Consider the following 19,135-nt stretch of genomic DNA (forward strand, 5'->3'; position numbering starts at 1 on the left):
TTGAAAACTTGAATCAGCTCTCATTAATTAATAACATCAAAATCCCAAACCACTTCTTGAAAGCAAAAGCCTACCTCAACATCTCATTATTTTTTCATATGGTACACAAATTTATGTCACCTTTTAATATCAATGTTCAATATTTCTTATAATTGTGTCTGTTAAATTCTTGAAACTTAGACAATAATTTCTTTAAAGAAAATAAAACTAAATTTTTTTGATGATTTTTTAAAATGAAATGTGATATGAAGTTAAAATGTCATTTTTTTGGGGAGAATACCAAAGAAGTCCTTTTTAATTTAAGTTAAGTTTTAAATGTCAAACTCTAAAAATTTATAACTCAATTTTTTAATTTTATAATTGTGTTGTAATAAATAGGCAACTTATTTTTCAAATTTTAACATGATTAAAGAATAAAAAATTATTTTTCTTGTTAAAATTTGAAATATAAGTTGTAAATTTATCATAAGTTATAAAATTGAAAGATCAAGTTGCAAATTCTTAAAATTTAACATTTGGGACTTAACTTATATTAGTTAGTTCTTTTGGGACTTCTTTGTCATTCTCTCTTTGTTCTTCAACAATTTCAAATCTCTACTCAATCTCTTACCAAGGATTCAAAGTTATTTGTAGGTTTGATCATCTTTAAAGCAAAAAGGAACAAATAAATCTTGTAGGATTTTCAAGAAATTCTTCAAGTTCTTCCTCAAGCATTCATTTGCTTCTCACATTCTAGGACTAGTTGGGACATTGAGGAATATTTAGAAAGGTATTTAAAGAGCCACGGTAATTTGAGTTTTGGAAATTCCATTTGGATTAGTCTGGGTTTTATTAAAATTTCATCAACTTGATGTGGGACAATTTAAGTATGCATTTGGTTTTCAGTTTGTTAAAAATTTATTTGATAAAAGTTCATTTAATAAAAGTTAATTTAGTGAAAGTCAATTGTTGTAACGAAATTTATATTTGAATATATTTTTTTGAAAGTTGGTTTGATACATTTAAAAGTTATTTGGTTTGTGATAATAAAATGTGCTTTTGAATATACAATTATCAAAAAGGACATTGATTTATAATAATTTATAATTTTTATTATACAAATATAATATATCTAAAATATTTAAAAAATATGATAAAGATTTTAAATAACATAAATTTTGATCTATAATACTAAAAATTTGATCTTTAGTTATTTGTATTTTTTAAATTTATAAATTTAGAAAATGTGATAATGATTTATAATTTTTATTATGTATTAATGTTAATTAATATGATTAATTATTCAATTTGTAATGCTCAAAAATTGATACCTAATTATTATTATTATTATTAAAATAATAATTATATTTTAATGAATTAATTTTTGTTTAAATAAAAGAATATTAGACTAAACTTGAGATAATATGATTAAATAACATCCTACTTTTTAAATTTACTTTTCAAAAATTTCAAATAGTTACATTTTAAAAATTCACTTTCAACTTTCAACTATTGTTTAAATGTACTTTTTAAAATGTGCTTTTCTGTAAAATATTTTACTCAAATAACTTTTAATCTGAACGTGAAACGAAAGAAAACCAAACAGGCCCTAAGATTCCAAGTACATTACACAAAGAAAGAGTCATGATAATTCTATGCCTATTCAATTTGTTTGAAGCAAAGATTCCAACAAAAAATCAATCCTTATTTCAGTCATTGAATTTCTCTTCAATTGATCTAACATGTCCTCAATTATGATCATATCTTAGAGAAAGCACTCTAAATCGGACAATTTTTTTTCGCTTGGCCAAAATCTAAAATGGATAATTGAAGAAGCTGCAATCCAGTAGTGTTAAAAAAAAAAAAAACCCTTTGAAAGTGATAACGAATGACCAGAGCTCCTTTAACTCAAAATAAATAGAAGCGGCAAAGGATCACTGTAAGATAGACAGATGAAGAACTGATCTACTTGACACTTGAACAAACATTTCAAGTACATGAATACTAGACCATACTCATAACACCACAAAACACAACACAGCCTGCCAGATATCAATCCAAACAGAACCCAAAAACTGTATAAAACCATATTCTTGACCATCTAAATGGCTACTGTGAAAAAGAAGACGAAGAAAAAGGTTTCAACAAGTGGGAAATGGTGAGGCACAAGCATCAGCAACTTTTCTGGCATTAGGAGAGTTGACAAGTTTCTGAAGGTTAGGATCCTTCAAGTAGCCACAAAGACAAGGTCTTTGTTCTTTGAGTTTGGTGCAGCAAAGTGACGTGGGAGGTGTGGAGGAGGTGATAGCACTCGCACATGCACTGAGCTGAAGAGCATTACAGGTCACTGCCATTGAAACCTGTGTTTCTGCAGAAAACAGAGCAAGCATCACCCACATCAATAATGTCATATGTGGGACCTTCATTTTAAGAATAACAAGAGTGAGTTTCGGAGTTGAGAGAATGTGAGACTCAGATGGATTGATTGGTGATGGAAAATGTGTTGGTGCTAAAACCTGTGGTGGGATCATTCACTATTTATAGACACAGTGAGAGGACAGTGTGGTTTGGAGCAAAATTGAAATTACTTTGTGGATATTGCTGTAGGAAGGCATGCTTGTCGACAGATTAGATAGCCTGTTAACAAGAAATCTCTAGATAGACAGAAAGGGGAATAAATAGGATTTATTATATATAAAGATATGAAAATTACTTATGCTTTAAAGGAAAAATATTTGAATTAGTGGGGGGGGTTTGGGTAAAAAAATTAGCGGATTTTTTTGTTTATTCACATCAATAATTTTATTGTCTATTTTGATTTGTCATCGATTTTCACATTATGTCATCTTATTCATATTTCAAAATATTGTCAATTTACTGAATGCAATAAATCATATAGTACAATAATAGACCAAAAAAACAAAAGAGCGAATTGAATTTATTGTACTTTATGTTTGAAAGAAAAGGTATTTGAAAACATACCAGTTTACGTATACTCTTCCCATTCCATAATAAAAGCATTTTAAGATATTTGCATACATATTAAGAAATGAAATTAATACAAAAATTATATTGTCAAATATGTAGTTAAAACTTAAAAAATTGTTGCTTTAAAGTTATTGGAGTAAATAAAAGTATAATGCGGAAAATATTAATAAATGATATGTTAAACTTAAAAAAAAACATAAAATGAAATAAAAAAATTTCTCCAAAAGAAAAACTTATATTTTGAAACAGAAGTATCAAGATTTCTATTGTTTGTTTTGATTTGCCCCCATGTAGTCAAATCTTATTATTTGATTTATATTAAGATGAGACTAATTAAACATTCAAAGACTATATTGAACCAATATGCTTAAAAAATTTGAGCATGAGAAGCATGAGAATGTAGGACTGTCATCATCAATGTTCTTGAATAGAATGAAATAACAGATCAAGTAGGCGAATTTTTTTTGGCCAATAGTAAGTAAGAGAAATTTAAGTTATAAAATTCGTAAGCTAATTTAATTATTGACTGCCAGGTCACAATTTTTTTTCTTTTTGGTAGAAACTGCCTGGTCATAATCTTGAATTTAAAAGTGGGGGAAAAAGTTTCTGTAGCATGTCACGCTTAATTAGCGACTTTCGGCGATGTAATGCGTAAAAGGCTCATTGGGATTGTTTTAGGGAAAATTGGTCAAAGGGATTAAAGTATTAAACTTTTTGGACGAAGGACCAGTGATTGAATTAAATATTTTAGAAGACCGTAGTCCTAAAGGGAAATTATGTTTGAATCAAAGGGGGAATTACATCAAAGGATTAAAAAGATTGAATTAAATTTAAACAAGGATTAAAAGATTTGAAAATCTGAAATAAGGACCAATGGTCCTTTAGTAAGTTGGTTTAAAAGTTTGGTATTTTCACTCCATGATTTACAACTCTCTAAATGAAAATTTGCAAGTGTGATTCACTAATTCGTAAAAATCACTGAAAATAGTTCTCTGTCTGGCAAATTTTTCATTCATAAATTAGTGGATTTTACATTTTTACTTGTAAATTCTCTTTTTTTTTATGGTTGCAAATTATGGAATGAGAGTAGAAAATTGTTAAACCAATTTTTATATTTTTATTCTTACATCTTTTTTATAATAATTACTCCTGTTTAAAATTATAAAGCATTGTTGTTTTCTCTAAGAGTGACTAATGAAGCTATTTTAAAAATGTCATTGATAAATATTTAAAATTAATGATATTTTTATATTTATTTATGATCAAGTTAATATGAAAAGAGTATATAATTTTTAATAATGTTAAATTTTTTTAAATTAAAAATTAATTAAAAGTTCTTTATAATTTTAAACAGAAAGTATCTTCTTTTTGTTCGACGGAAAAATAATATTATTAGGAGGTATCCAACTATTCATCACATTAAATATTATACATAGACTTATGTTTTCAGGATATAAGAAAAGGAATCAATTCATTATTTAAATAAAATAATCTATTACATGTAGGTAGCACTTGTTATAAATATACTACACATTATGGCCATTCCCATCATGAATCTATCTAAAGTGGACACTCCACTTTGAAAGTGGATCCAATTTACTACATGAGTGCTTCCTCTTCGATAGAGATTCACACACACACACACACACACACACAATACATAAAAGATGTCACTTTAAAATAAAATTATTGGATAATGGTTTCTTCCCTCATCTACAACATGATATATCATATTATTATCTACAAATAAAATAATTAATTACACAATGTTAGGGGGACCATGAGTGAAAACGTTCCTTTATAATAATGCTTGGGAACTTGTAAGTTTGAATTGTACCAAATGATATTGTTATTACCATTATTATTCAAGATTTCCGGTTTGAAATTTATTTAATTTGAGCTTAGCCCTAACAAGAAATTGAGTCCAAAGATTGAAAAGCTTATTTTGGCACTATACTACTGTAAGGACTTTGTACAGTATTGAGAACACGCATAAAATTATAGTAGTATTGTGTATTTCCTACCAAAAATTTGAAATTTAATTTGTTACGTTGTAAAGAATTAATCTGTTCTGATAAACTCAATTTTTAAAATCATACTAGTAAATATACAAATTTACGATGGACATAAAACCAACAAAAAGTTTATTAAAAAAATAACATCGATTATTGCACATTTACATGAGTAACAATTAAAAAAATGGTATACTTCCTCCATTAAAAAATATAAGATATTTTTAATCGAATCTCACACTCAATAAAGTAGTTATCTACTTTTAAACTAACCCTATATTTTTATATTTATCCCTATTAAATACTCTATAATAAATATAAAGTTACTATTAATAGGGGCACTTTTGAAAAAAAAAAGACAATGATTACATTTTAAAAGACTAAAAATATCTTATATTTTTAACATCTAACTCCTTAAAAAATACCTTATATTTTATAACAGAAGGAGTATATAGTTCATAGTTTATATTGATTTTTCTTACAGAGAATAAACTGACATAGTTTACATCAGTTATATATATATATGGGTAAACATAATTTTTTATTCATATACTTTACTTACGTTTTGCTTTTGACCCCTACACTTTTATTTCAGTGTTTTAAGTCCTTCTATAAGCAAAATATAGAGACTTTAGAAGGACAGAAAATAATAAAAAATAAAAGTATAAGGATTTAAAATACAAAAAAAAAATATAAGAATCAAAAGCAAAATATGAGTAAAGTATAACGATTAAAAATTATACCTATTCGTATATATATTTATGGAGAATAAATTCAAGACAGCCTCGACCTTTGTTGCCATTTGAATCTACAAAGAGTATTCCAAGAATCAATCCACTTACGGGGAACGATGCAAGCCAACATCTTTTTTCTAGCTACGTTTGTTAAGCATGCAGGGGACTACTTGTTTCATCTTAGAGTAGTATCTTTGAACTTTACGTATAAAGTGACAAATCACACCTATTTAGTTGCTCAAGACACTCTTGATCATGTTGGTTGCTTTTGTGCTTTTGATCAACCACCATTTTTTTTTTTTTTACTAAGATATGGTGGATGATGAAAACAATAAGCTTCTCAATTTGTGAACTGATTTTTTTTTTTTGGTGGGGAACAATTACCCAATAACCCACTTACTCATCCATATTTACACACTCCTTCCCATAGGAAGGAAGGAAATACATGCACTTACCACAATCCTTCTTGTTACAGGACAAGTGTTGAGCGTTGACGCTACTGGAATCCAGCGAACTGATTTCTCTAGTATCCTTTGTTTGGATTAACGTTGCCTTTTCATATTCAAAAAAATTATCTTTTGCCAAACATTACAATTTGTTATGATATAAGGCACTTGAAACATTTTTTTCAATAGTACTCTTATTTAAATCCATTAACTATGATAGAAAATGTAATGCAATTTTGAAAAAGTTTCATTTAAATTGGAATAAAATTAAAAATTTATTCTATTTTCAAACAAAATTAATAATTTAACTTAGTTCTGATGAGATAATTAAAAATGCTGAATAATAAAGACGGAGAGGGTACATTGATAGTAATTAATACATGATTAGTTATATTATAGAACAATGTTTTCAGAACTGGACCGACCCAAACAATTGAATCGGTTGTACCATCTCCCAAAAAAGAAAGCAATTTGGTTCAACTATTTGGTCTGTTCTTGCAATTGACTTGGGCAATTTTTGAAGACAGAAAAAAAAAAATGTGAGACTCGAAATGATTGGACCGTTATGTTGTGGTTCATTTTTCATTTAAATATTATTTTTTATTTAATTATTATACTACCAATTACACCATGATGAGAATCATAACGTGCTGACGTTTCTGAATTTTAAAACAATATTGCACAACCAATAGAACCAACAAAAGCCATATAAAAGAAAATGCAATTAAATTATAAGCTATATTTGTTGATTATAAACATGAGTTTAATGGAGCCGGGCTTAACTCAAGTTTATATATAAAATCCTTAATAAGGCCCATCCATATATAGACGTAATGTGTTGCAGCGCTGCAGCCTAGACCATTTTCTATTATACTTTCGTATATATTTGATTATGTTAAAGCCATGGGAAAATATATCTCAAACTTTAAATCACATTTAAATAAACTTTCCACATGCACAGAGAGTTCAAAACTCAAATGAGTCACAGGTAATTACCATTATTAATTAGCTGAATAATATTATAAACATTTAATTTATTTTAACCAATATTTTTTTATTATATATATGGGATAAAAAAGAAGAAGAAACAGAGGATAGGTGAAAGGTGCGTGAGAAGGAGGGAAGTAAAAAGCTTAAAGGGCATGCAAAAGGCATCCCTTTCGTCCATCTATGTAATGAATTAAGTTAATATATCTTTGTCACCAAGTTTAGAACAACAATCCCTCTTCTTCAACTCATAACTATGTATATATTTACCATTCATCCATATCTGAGAGAATTATACATCATCATATTAATCAATCAGAGAAGAGAATTAATCTAAGAATCACATCATGCGAAGCCGTTCTCCTTCTTCTTCTTATGAATCTTCAAAACAGCCAAAAAAATTTGGTTATCGGAGATCGCTTCACGCCGCCCTTGGCGGCGGAAAGTGTAAGATACTTCTAACTATATATGCCTCTTTTTAATCAATCACGCACTATATGGTTTTGAAAAGATTAAGGTGTGAGTAGGAAATATTGGATTGTTGTAACAACGTAGGAAGCAAATATATTTTCATTGCATCCATACCTAATGATGTATTTCAATTTTATGCCATTCATGCAATAACCAAATTTAATATTTCAAACAATGTTACATTTTACAACACTTGAAATTAAACGCGACATATATATATGAAGAAATATAAGATTTAATTAAAGGCGACATATAAATGAAGAAATATAAGATTTTCTTTAATTAGTTCCTTTTTGTCTAGAAGATCCTTCTTAGGAATAATTAATCACTTATACATGTATTTAAAATCATATCAGTTATTGAGCCGGTTAAGATAATGATTCAATAATTACTAGTCAAAATTAAAGTTGAATTGTGATTAGGCGGGTCATCATTTACAAAGCATGCATTTCATTAAATTAATTAAGGTACTAGTTCAATAATTGTTTACCAGTTCAATCAGCCAGGTTCATCTAGTTCTTAATACTATGTAAAAATATAATTTTGCCGCCACAATAATTATGGTATATTTCATGATTTGGAAAAATGAATTATTACTAAGGTGCAAAATAATGAACATGATTTTGCATGAATATGAACATGCAGTTGCAGATATAATGCTATGGGAGGACAAGAAGATGACGGGGGCAATAGTAGGAGCTTTCACTTTCATTTGGTTCCTCTTTGAAGGGTTGGAATACCCTTTTGTTTCCCTTCTCTGTCACCTCCTTGTCGCCGCCATGCTCCTCCTCTTCCTCTGGTACAACGCCGCCGGCTTCATCACTTGGTACGTTTGCCTTTCATTTCTTCTTCTATTACAATCTTGGCTTCTTCACCAATGATGATTGGGTCAGGTGGAAGAGACTCGATATTCTTTGAATAAATTAAAGTCATAGGTTTAACCTTATATAAGATGCAACCGGACAATATTCAAATCTAACTCAACTATAATTATTAAAAAGATTCTTTATTTCTTTTTGCAAATTATATATCTTTGAATTTGTTTCTGTTGGCAGGGGTCCTCCAAGTGTTCATGATCTTCAAATCTCAGAATCCACAGTGAGACTCTTCTGTGCGAGAATCAACTGGTTTTTGAGGAAGTTTTACGGCATCTCCATTGGCAAAGATCTCTCCCTCTTCTTTGCGGTACCCATAGCTAAACTAAAAAGCTATTGATTAATTAATTAAATTCATATATAATTTGATTACTCCTCAAACATCATGATTAATTTTATGGGATCAACTAATTAATTAATCGGGTAATTAACTGTTTTGTTCATCAGACGATCGCTGGCCTGTGGATCATGTCGGCCATTGGGAATTATTTCACCACTCTGAATCTGATATACTTCAGTAAGATCTGGAACTGACCTATGCATTATAATTAATTTTTTCTTATTCAGCCCTGTTGTTAGTTAATTAATTATTAATTATTACTATTTTGTGTTGTTTTAATTAGTGTTTATGTGCATGGTGTGCTTGCCTGTGATGTACGAGAGATATGAATATGAGGTGGATTATCTGGCAAGCAAAGGCAATCAAGACTTGAGAAGATTGATGACCGCACTTGATTCCAAAGTTTTCAACAAGATTCCAAGAGGGCCTGTCAAGGAAAAGAAATATAAATAAAATAACATAACGTGTGTGTGTGTGTGTGTGTGTGTGTGTACTAGCTTTATTTGTATTGAAAAATTCATTTTACGATTGATCTGTTCTTTTCTGTTTAATTTCCCACTACTTCACTTTAATCAAATATGATTCATGTTCCTGTACTATATTAGCTCTGTAAATTTCAAACAAGGGCCTGAAATTATTATTTGGTTCAATATTTATAATTTTTATTAAATTATTAAATTATTTTATAATTTTTATAATTTTTATTTTAAAAAATATAATATATAACAATAGATTAAATTTAGAATGTAAATGGTCCAAATTTTATTACATTGACAAACACGATGGGCACCCAAACCCGAATGGATCATGTTTTAGGTTAAAACCTTTCCAAATGAGAAGTCTGCCCTTTGCCATCGATGTACTAAATTTCTAGACTTGCAAATTAGAAATTATTTTTCTAACTCATATACAATAATAAATATTCGGTATTACTGTTATTCTATTTTCGTATCATTTATTATTTTTAATCATGCACATATCTAATCTCGAATCATTATCAACCTAAATTTTCACTTTTAAGCGAAAACCGATTATTAGCCAAATCATGAATATCATAACATAATTTGAGAAGACAAATATATGAAAATTTTAAAATAAATTAATTTTAAAATTTTCTATGTATTTCTCATGTAAATATACAATGAATAAACTAATTGCTTATAATTGGGGGGAAATGGCGTAACCTTGCTTCAGTATTTTATTTTGTTAATAGTAATGAGCACATCAAACATATTCCTCCTGTACAATTATTCATGGGAAAAAAATATTTCGTGCTTAAAGGGAGATAATTATCAAATTTTAATAGGACCTTAAACTATATATCACTTAATTTATGAAAGAAACATTGAATATCAAAGGTGATTTCCATATTAATATTAAATAAATAAAATAAACATCATAAGTTAATTAGCTGGAATAGCTCAGTTGGTTAGAGCGTGTGGCTGTTAACCACAAGGTCGGAGGTTCAAGCCCTCCTTCTAGCGATACTAATTTATTTTGCCACCAATATTGTCCAACATGCAAACAACATTTTGGGCCTTTTTCTCTATGTAAGCTTGACTTTTTTTTTGGATATCTGGACACATCCATATTGCTGCTTTGAAAGCCCCCAAAGTGGGCCTCACAAGTGACGTTAATACTAATTGGGCCTCCTTTTTTTTATTTAGCGTAACTCCCACGAACCAAAGTTTCATTAATTTTTGACCAAAAAGACTAATCATCTGTACATTTCTTTCGACATGCTGAACATGTAAAAAGAAAGATGCAAATCTGCCTATTTTAAAGGAGACATCTCTGTTAAAGACACTGCTTTTACTTGCACTGAAAAGATAAAGCTTCAATCAAAACTCAAACTTGCATTAATAGATCATGATAGATTTCAAGGACTTGATTAGGTTAAATTCGACACTGATGGTTTTATTAATATAAATAGGCATCATCCATGATGAATTAAGGACTTGAATAAAAAGCTTTTCTAACTATCTTGTCTATTTTTTTCAACATTGCTGCTGAACTTGAACATCTTTGAAGGGTTTTATTTTTGTTGACATAGCAAGTTTTTTAAAATCAATGTCTATGAAGCTTTTTTGATCAATGGGCCATGATTTCAACAACAATTATACTCTCTCAAAAACAATCACAAAGATTAAAAACTTTACTATAAAAAATTGAATGATCATTTTTTATTACATCTATAAAAAAATCAAACAATTGTGCAGATTTGTTCACATGTCGTAGCCCTTAATGATAGTCCAAATATTAAAATTTTAGAAAAACTGCCCCTAGAATGCAAAAGCTTTTTGAGCGCTGACTTCATTTGATTGTTATCACTTGCACGGTTCTTGCTGTTGCCCATCTCATTCTCACCCAAAAAAAAAAAAGCGACATTTTGTTCGTCACATACAGATACTGATGCATATGTAATGTATCTTGAATCTTGACCGTCCTCCACCTTGCTGTATACGTTTATGAAATTATGCAAAGACGATGAAAATACAAAATATTATTTCCCCTCCTTAAATGTCTGAAAATCTGTTACAAACTTTAAACATTTGTTAAAAATTTATTTTCTACTTTTTTTTTTCCACTGGTTTATCAAGCTATCGAAATTTTCCATGAATTTCGCCGTTTACTTATTTTCCACCAACTTTCTTGACCCCTGAGCCATTTCCAACTACGCGTGAAGATAACATACGTCGTTCAAAGCAAACTTTTGAAATTATTTTCCTCGATTTATTAGTTTTTTTTTAACAGTGATTATACAAATGCTGAACCTCAGTTTTCCAAAACAAAGAAATGCTGAACCTAATTGGTTTGGTTTGGTTTCGATTCAACTTTCATTGGATTTTGATCCATTTTAAACACCATTAATCCTTAATAACGAAACCTTCCACAAATCCATCTTCCACACATATAAGTATGACATTTGATAAATTTAAGAAAATATAAAAATTATAATTACTAAAATAAAAGTTGATGTATTATTATTAAAGTAGAAAACATTTTTAAATACTAAAAAACTCAAATCAAATCTATTTAAAGAATATATATATATATATTAAAAATAATAAAAACGTTAAATTTATAAATAATAAAAATATCAATTTTTAAAAGGAAATGTGAAAGAATAAATAAGTGATTCAATAAATTTATAATGCATTAAATACTATTAATGATTAAATTTCAATATAATTAATGTAAGCGCTTTAAAATCTTAACTTTTGATTTGTAGTTGAAAAAGAAAAACTCATTTATCAACAACTCCTACCCAAACATATATTTTTTTAACTTGAAACTAACTTTTAAACCAACAAACCATATTTTAAGCCAATTAAACCAAGTAGCCGGCTCATGCTACAATATAACGTCACTCAAACTTAACTGTCCGATTTAACTCAAATCATGAACCAATTTCTTGATCAGTCTAATAAAATAGTTTATTTATGATCCATCTCAGGACTAGATTTTTAGCCAAAATTAAGTATTACCCAATTGAAACAAATAATTTAAAAATTCATCTTAATTAAGCACAGTCCATAAAGTTCATTCACTCAGTACCAAAATTTTTCTTGACGTACTTCTAACAAGTCTAACGCGTGGAGAGAACGGTAAATAATATATATTTCTTCCTGCAGTACTGTGGGAAATTCTGGAGTATGTTGCAGCTCAAAAGACTAGAGCTTCCTAAAGATCAATGACCTCCTAGTCGATTCTTTGTGAGCCATCAGTCAAACACATGAGGGAACTCCAGATTAGAGGCAGGAACATTCAGATCTGACAACTTAAGCCGATCAAAATTCGAGACGAAACAGATCCATAACTCAGTAACAAAATATAAAAGATTTCGTAACAGAGCTGCACGTTAGACAAAGTCAGATCTAACAAGTCATCAAAAGTAAGCAAGATGGAATAAGATTTCTAAAATAGATATACCTGAAGAAGAAGTTGCAGATCCAGATCGACCGGAGAGAATATGAAGGGAAAACTCAAGGGCATGGGAGGCGTCGGAAAAAAAAGATATGTGCGCGTGCTTTTAAACACGCACAGATAAATGGTGTGTTTCTTTCCAAAGCTCCCAAGCCTGTGAGATTTCCCATGTGGTAGCAGAGAGCTGTATGTGTATAGGTGAAGAAGAAGAAGAAGAAGGATGGTGTAGAGAGAGAAAGGGAAAGGCAAGGGCATGGGAGGCATAGGAAAGAGAGATCGGCAAGTATGTGTGTCTGGATCTCTTTCCCACCCTCCCACGCCTATGACTTTTCCATTGAGCTGCTGTCATATCTGTCTTCTCTATCTTTCGAGTCGGCCACTTCCTTCTCCTCCCCCAGTTATGTCCTTTTATATTCCTCTTTGCCCTAAATCCAGGGTTATTTTTGGAATTTCACTTCTTCCCTCCTTTACATTCATTTCATATTTTTATTATTATTATTTTATTATTATTTTTTTGCTTTAAATAATAAGACATTTTTAAATAAAATTTTACATATTAATATATTTTATTAAATATAATTAATAATTTTATTTTGTAAAATATAAATATAAACTTTTTAAAATATTTTTTATTTAATATTTTAAAATTTATAATTTAAGCCAGAAGGAGTATTTCGGCCTCTTTTTATTTTATCGCGCGTGAATATTTACTTTTTGAAACTTTTATTTTTTTGGCCAACACTTGAAACTTGAAAGTAATATGTTCAAAGCACGGTTATATAAAGCACAAAATATAAGCACATCTTTTGATAACAATACGAATCTAGATTCGCAACAGTTGTTAGAAGCTGACTCGTTCATTAAAGTTACATCCAAGGATCCAAATCCAATCAACCAATGGGATTGGAGTGAGAATCTGCCTCTTAGAAACAGTAGTTGGATGCGTGCAAAAGCCCAAAGTCTCTTCATCCCCTCCGTTGATTACAACACTGTACGCAAAGGGATTATTAAGTATGGATTTAATTAGTGAGAATTTAACTTATAAATTATAAAATTATGAGATAAAAGTTGATATAAAAATATTATTAGTGTACAAATTATAAATACATTTGTAATTATTTTTTGAACTTAAAAATATATCTTGATTTTGCCAAATCTCAAAACTTGATTTTTTTTTTCCTTACGAAAGCTTCAAAATTCAATTTACCTAATTTTTTTTATTAAAAATACATTATACACAAAGGGACAAGCTTAGTTTCTCTAACCCCCAACTTTTAACCATATTTTATAAAACTTTTCTTGTATATTCTTTTCAGTTTTATATATAAAATCACTTTTTACAAAAATTGATCATCAATTATTTTTTTACAATTTTTAATAAGTAGATAGTAAAAAGTTACATGTATTATCAATTAAAAAAAGTTATATGAAAAATAAAGTGTCTTTATAGATATTACATTTAAAAAGAGTAAATTGGAAATTTCATTTTTTTTTACACTATTAGAATTTTTTATTTGAACTCTTACAATTTCATAAATGAGGATATTTTTGAAAAAGAAATAATAATTTGCTGATTGCATCGTCCTCATATTAACCAAATTTATGGTTTTGATGATTCAGTATTTTGAATTGTTTGTTTTTTTATGAAAAAGAAATGATGTAGTATTATGTGTGCATGTATCATGTGACTCCATGGTCAGTGCTAATCAAGGGCGGAGGGAGGAACCAGCAAGGCATGGTTGCCCCCAAGTTTTTGGATTTTTTCAATGTTTTTGAGACTCAAACAGACTTGAATGGGTAGACCAATTGAACTGTCGGCTAATAAAGAAAGCGCTTTAATTCAATTATTTAACTCATTTTAATCGTTGGCCCGGGTTAATCTACTATGATTTTAGTAAGTTTTGAAGATTATTACGAGTTTCATATCAAAAAAAACTTTATAGATAGTGTAAAGTTTATAAATTTAATGGATTATTCCTTTAAGTTCATGCTCTTTATATTAGTACTTTTATTGAAAGGCTGGTGTTATGAAAAAGATTACCCACAGAGGGTTCTGACAGATAGAAGGTCAAGTGAAGTGTCTCACATCAGAGAGTCTCACAAATGGTGTGAAGTTTATAAATTCAATGAGCTCTCTCACCTAACAAGCTAATTTTTTGAAATGGACTCTTTCTTTAAATTTGTGCTCGACACATTGGGTAATAAAAAATTTAAAACCTGTAACAATTAGACTGCTTTGAAACTTTTTTTTTTTACTCTTATTTAGGTAATAAACAATTTATTTAACTTAAAAATATCAATGTCACCTTACTTCTAAGTTATTATATTAAAATCATGAATGCATAATTTTTTCAATGACATTATATATTAAAGAGTAGAAAAAAATGTAAAACTCATTTGATTTAAAAGAACAAATAAAGTAAATAAAAAGATACACACACATGAAAAAAAATAAAAAAATTAAATTTAATATTTTATATTGTGAAACTTGTGACTTGCTGACTTTTTTAGTTCATCATCTGTTTTAGTAATTAAAACATTGATCTTTTTAAAACACTATATAGATATTACATATTTCTAGTATTCTAAGATTCAGGAAAGGTTTGTAACATATATTTCTATTAATCTCGGGCCTTTCTTACTAAATATCGGCTCTATTCATGTTTCCAATTAAAATTAATTGTTTTTCCCCCTCCTCCTCCATAGTGGGTTTGAGTCACTATTACTCTCTTTAAAAATTATTAAAGTATATGATATTTTTTAAAAACTTTACTTAAAAAAAATATAAAAAATTGGGTTGGGAATATTTTTTTTTTTTCATTCACACCATAATAATGAGAGTGTTTTAAATCCTTTTAATTGTTTTCAAATAAATTCTTGTGTGTGTGTGTGTGAAAATAAAATAAATCATAAACAATGAAATATTTACTAATTAAAGGACCAAATCAATGTTTAAATTTTCAAAATCAAACCAAACAAATATAAATAAATTAAACAAGTCTTCTATAAATGTCAATAAAATTATAATACCCAAACATTAACAGTATAGTCATGATGGTCATTGCCATATTTAATATCAACAATATTTGATTATATGTGCTTTATTCATCAAATATTAATAATTTGTTTTAATAAAAGACACACACAAATATATGTATGTATGCTTAAACGAGGTCAGCTTTTACCTTTAGAGGGCTTTTTTTAGCTCATTATGACTTACACGTTTAAACAAGTTTTGACATTGGGTTGGCTCGATTTCTTGACTCAAGTCCCATGGAAAATAGTGATAGGAATCACACGCACGATGCTATCGATAGTTACTCCAAATGACTTTTCTTTTACTTTTAATTAATACTCTCCTCATTTACGCATGTCAATAAGATATCTTTAAATTAGAATAAAAAAAATAATGATTTATTTCTTCAGACAAAATACTCCTTTCCATGTTATATATAAATCGCCAAAAGAATTGATATTTTTTTAAGTAAATATAACTTTTATCCTTACATTTTACTTAAATACTTACATTTTGTTTTTGATTTTTATATTTTTTTTATATTTTAAGTTTCTGTACTTTTATTTTTTATTATTTTAAAATTTATTAAAATTCATATACTTTACTCTTAGAGGGATCAAAAATAATAAAAAATAAAAATACAGACTTAAAATACTGAAAAAAATATAAAGACAAAAAATAAAATGTCAGTAAAATACATGATCAAAAATTATGTTTACCTTTTTTTTTTAATAAATCACTTTGCATAACAAGATGTATGATTAATAATTTTTTTCTAATTTTATCCCGTTACAATTGCTGATAAGTAGATAATAAATTTAGTTACGTTTATGAATTCTTTATCAGTATTTAAAATTGCAATGGAATGTTAGTATTTTTAATCAATAGATGGCCAAAAATTCGCAGGAGCCTTTGTCCACGTTCCACAAAGAAGATAATCTGGGTGGTGTTGCACCCAAGTAGAACACCAGGGAAGTCCAGATAGAACAACAGCCGCACAACTAGCCATGCGAAGATATCATTCAAGTATCAAAGAGGCATTTAATATCAACCATTCGTTAATTAATACATTAAAACTTATATAGATAAATTTATATACTTTAAATTCCTTATATTCAATTAAACTAAGACATAATTCTTTTATACATTATTTTTTTCTAATAAATGCTTGATAGTAATTAAATTAATACAATAAAATTCATATGTCATAATTTAATTTATATCAAGTATATAAAATTAAGTACATCAATTTTATCAATTTTATTTTAATACGAAATCATTCACTAATTAATAAATTCAATAATTTTAAAGAAATTAATTGTAGAAAGAAATAAATGTAAATCACATATCTATAAATTATCATTTAATAATTAATAAATATTCATTCACATTTAATTAATAATCATCCACTAATTGATAAAATCAAAAATTTAAAGAAATCAAGTATAAATAATATTTTAATAAATAATTATTCATTCATTAATAAATACCTATTTCAATAAAAAACTATTTTCAAATTCAGAACAATTTTTAAATCCTTGTTAATATTAAATTGTTTTCATGGTACTCAAACGATATTTTCCCAATGGTTAAATTCCTTCTTTTTTTATTTTTTTTACTAGAGAAAATCATATTCAAGAATTTGAAAAAAAAAATATTCCAAAAAAAAGGAGAAACAATAAGTTAAGAATTCATTCCGCATTAATCATACTCCTTATTTGCGAAGTCTCGGATGCCAAGTCTCCTTTTTTTTTTATCACGAAGGAAACACTATTCTTCCTTGGGTAAAAATAAGTAATACCACACGAACTGAAAACTTCAGGCTAACAGTTGGTCCAGTAGTTAACCAGAATCTTTTTAATACATCAAATCAAGCCGTGAAATCAAATCTCATTATTAATGGAAGAGGATACTGTCAATAAACAGTCTATAAGCACCTAAAGACATTGCTTGAAATTGAAGGCATGTCCACGAGTGGATAAGATTCTTAAAAAATAAAATCGAGCCACAAAAATATTTTTGGTTCAGGATCACTTTAAAGAATTTCATTTCTCTGTCGGTCGACCTCAGATTTCACAGACTACAACTTGGCAGCCATTTATCTCTCTCTAAAGCTTCTGCTGCAACCAGACATAAAATTAAAGCTCCACAGTTGAGCAAGAGAAAGAATCTAGCAGCTAATGGATTCCACAAACAATCAGATTACAAAACCTCAAACACCGACCCAAACATGATCAGATCCTGTATGTTAGAAAAAGGCAGATCTGCAGATAACTCAGAACTGAGGATGATCCAATAAGAGAATATAACATATACATACCTCAAGAAGAAGAAGAAGTTGCTGATCCTGAAATCGTTGTGATCCATATTTGAAGATTATGTGAAGGGGAAGAAGATCAAGGGTATGGGAGGCATAGGAAAAAAAACAGAGAAAAATTCAGTGGTATATATATATATATACGTATTTGTGTGGCTATATATGCATAAACATTCTCCTATTTCTTTCCAAACCACCCATACCTGTGACTTCTCCCATTGAAGCAGAAGCAAGAAGATGCAGAAGATATATATGAAGGTGTTGTGATGGAAGAAAAACGAAGGAGAAAATCAAGGGTATGGGAGGCATTGGAAAGAAAATTCCTGAGAAAATATATTCATATCTTTCGCTTATTTTCTTTCCAAGTCTCCCACACCCGTGACTTCTCTCTCAAGCCTCCGGAATCAACTCAGAATGGAGTGAGTCCCATCATGTACTATATATAGATGCGGCCCACGAAACCCTAGCACAGGGTTTCAAATGGGTTTTCACTTCCGCTTGTCCAATTTCTTTGTTTATTGTGTAAGGTGGGTAACTTGGCACGGGACCATCTTGGGTGCTCATCACTTGTTGTGCGTGCTCATCAGGGTAATTTAATTTAGATTATTTAGATCTCTTTGACAACCTATTTTAAAAATAATTTTTTTATTTTTTAAAATAAAAAAATCTGTTTGATAACATGTACTTAAAATATATTTTAAAAAATAAAAAATAAAATATTATTTTAAAAAACAAAAAAATAAAAATAACTTTTAGGTATTTTTAAATTATTATTCTAAAGAATAAAGAAGAATGAAAAAAATATTTATTTTTATTATTTTTTTATTTTCAGAACATGTTTTATAAAATACTAATTTTTAAAATAATAAAATAAAAATAATTTCAAACAGCCTCTTAGATTTTTAATCTGGATCATTCAAATTTAAAGAAGTAATTTAATATTTTTATCTTATATTTTTTAAAAATAAAAATTTATAAAAATTATAAGATAAAAATATTAAAAATTATAAAAAATTTCTAACAAATATTTTGTGACTAATTTA

At 28.3% G+C, this 19,135-nt stretch overlaps 2 protein-coding genes, 2 long non-coding RNA genes and 1 other non-coding gene across 6 annotated transcripts; 2 read left to right on the forward strand and 3 right to left on the reverse strand.

Annotated features, from left to right (window-relative positions):
- Positions 1-1,861: 1,861 nt before the first annotated feature.
- On the reverse strand, positions 1,862-2,525 carry LOC129284644 (non-specific lipid-transfer protein 2-like). The gene has a single exon (XM_054920169.1). The coding sequence runs from the start codon at positions 2,508-2,510 to the stop codon at positions 2,121-2,123; it is 390 nt and encodes a 129-aa protein (XP_054776144.1). The 5' UTR covers positions 2,511-2,525; the 3' UTR covers positions 1,862-2,120.
- Positions 2,526-7,445: 4,920 nt separating this feature from the next.
- Positions 7,446-9,491, forward strand: LOC129321275 (reticulon-like protein B14). The gene is made up of 5 exons (XM_054966994.1): positions 7,446-7,593; positions 8,263-8,443; positions 8,673-8,802; positions 8,940-9,009; positions 9,116-9,491. The coding sequence occupies exons 1-5, from the start codon at positions 7,494-7,496 to the stop codon at positions 9,283-9,285; spliced, it is 651 nt and encodes a 216-aa protein (XP_054822969.1). The 5' UTR covers positions 7,446-7,493; the 3' UTR covers positions 9,286-9,491.
- A 751-nt stretch (positions 9,492-10,242) lies between these two features.
- On the forward strand, positions 10,243-10,316 carry TRNAN-GUU (transfer RNA asparagine (anticodon GUU)). The gene has a single exon. It is a non-coding gene; the product is annotated as a tRNA-Asn (tRNA).
- Positions 10,317-12,337: 2,021 nt separating this feature from the next.
- Positions 12,338-13,156, reverse strand: LOC129321723 (uncharacterized). Its single transcript, XR_008596081.1, has 2 exons — positions 12,766-13,156; positions 12,338-12,687 (listed from the first exon to the last, which is right to left on the reverse strand). It is a non-coding gene; the product is annotated as an uncharacterized LOC129321723 (long non-coding RNA).
- Positions 13,157-17,592: 4,436 nt separating this feature from the next.
- LOC129322890 (uncharacterized) lies at positions 17,593-18,649 on the reverse strand. 2 transcript variants are annotated; one of them, XR_008596302.1, is made up of 2 exons: positions 18,096-18,649; positions 17,593-17,892 (listed from the first exon to the last, which is right to left on the reverse strand). It is a non-coding gene; the product is annotated as an uncharacterized LOC129322890 (long non-coding RNA). The 2 variants fall into 2 exon arrangements; XR_008596303.1 differs by having other exon boundaries at positions 17,593-18,016.
- Positions 18,650-19,135: the final 486 nt, after the last annotated feature.

This window comes from Prosopis cineraria, unplaced genomic scaffold (genome assembly GCF_029017545.1).
Source record: "Prosopis cineraria cultivar Desert tree isolate PC_DT_omini unplaced genomic scaffold, ASM2901754v1 PC10, whole genome shotgun sequence".
Classification (NCBI taxonomy): Eukaryota; Viridiplantae; Streptophyta; class Magnoliopsida; order Fabales; family Fabaceae; genus Prosopis; species Prosopis cineraria.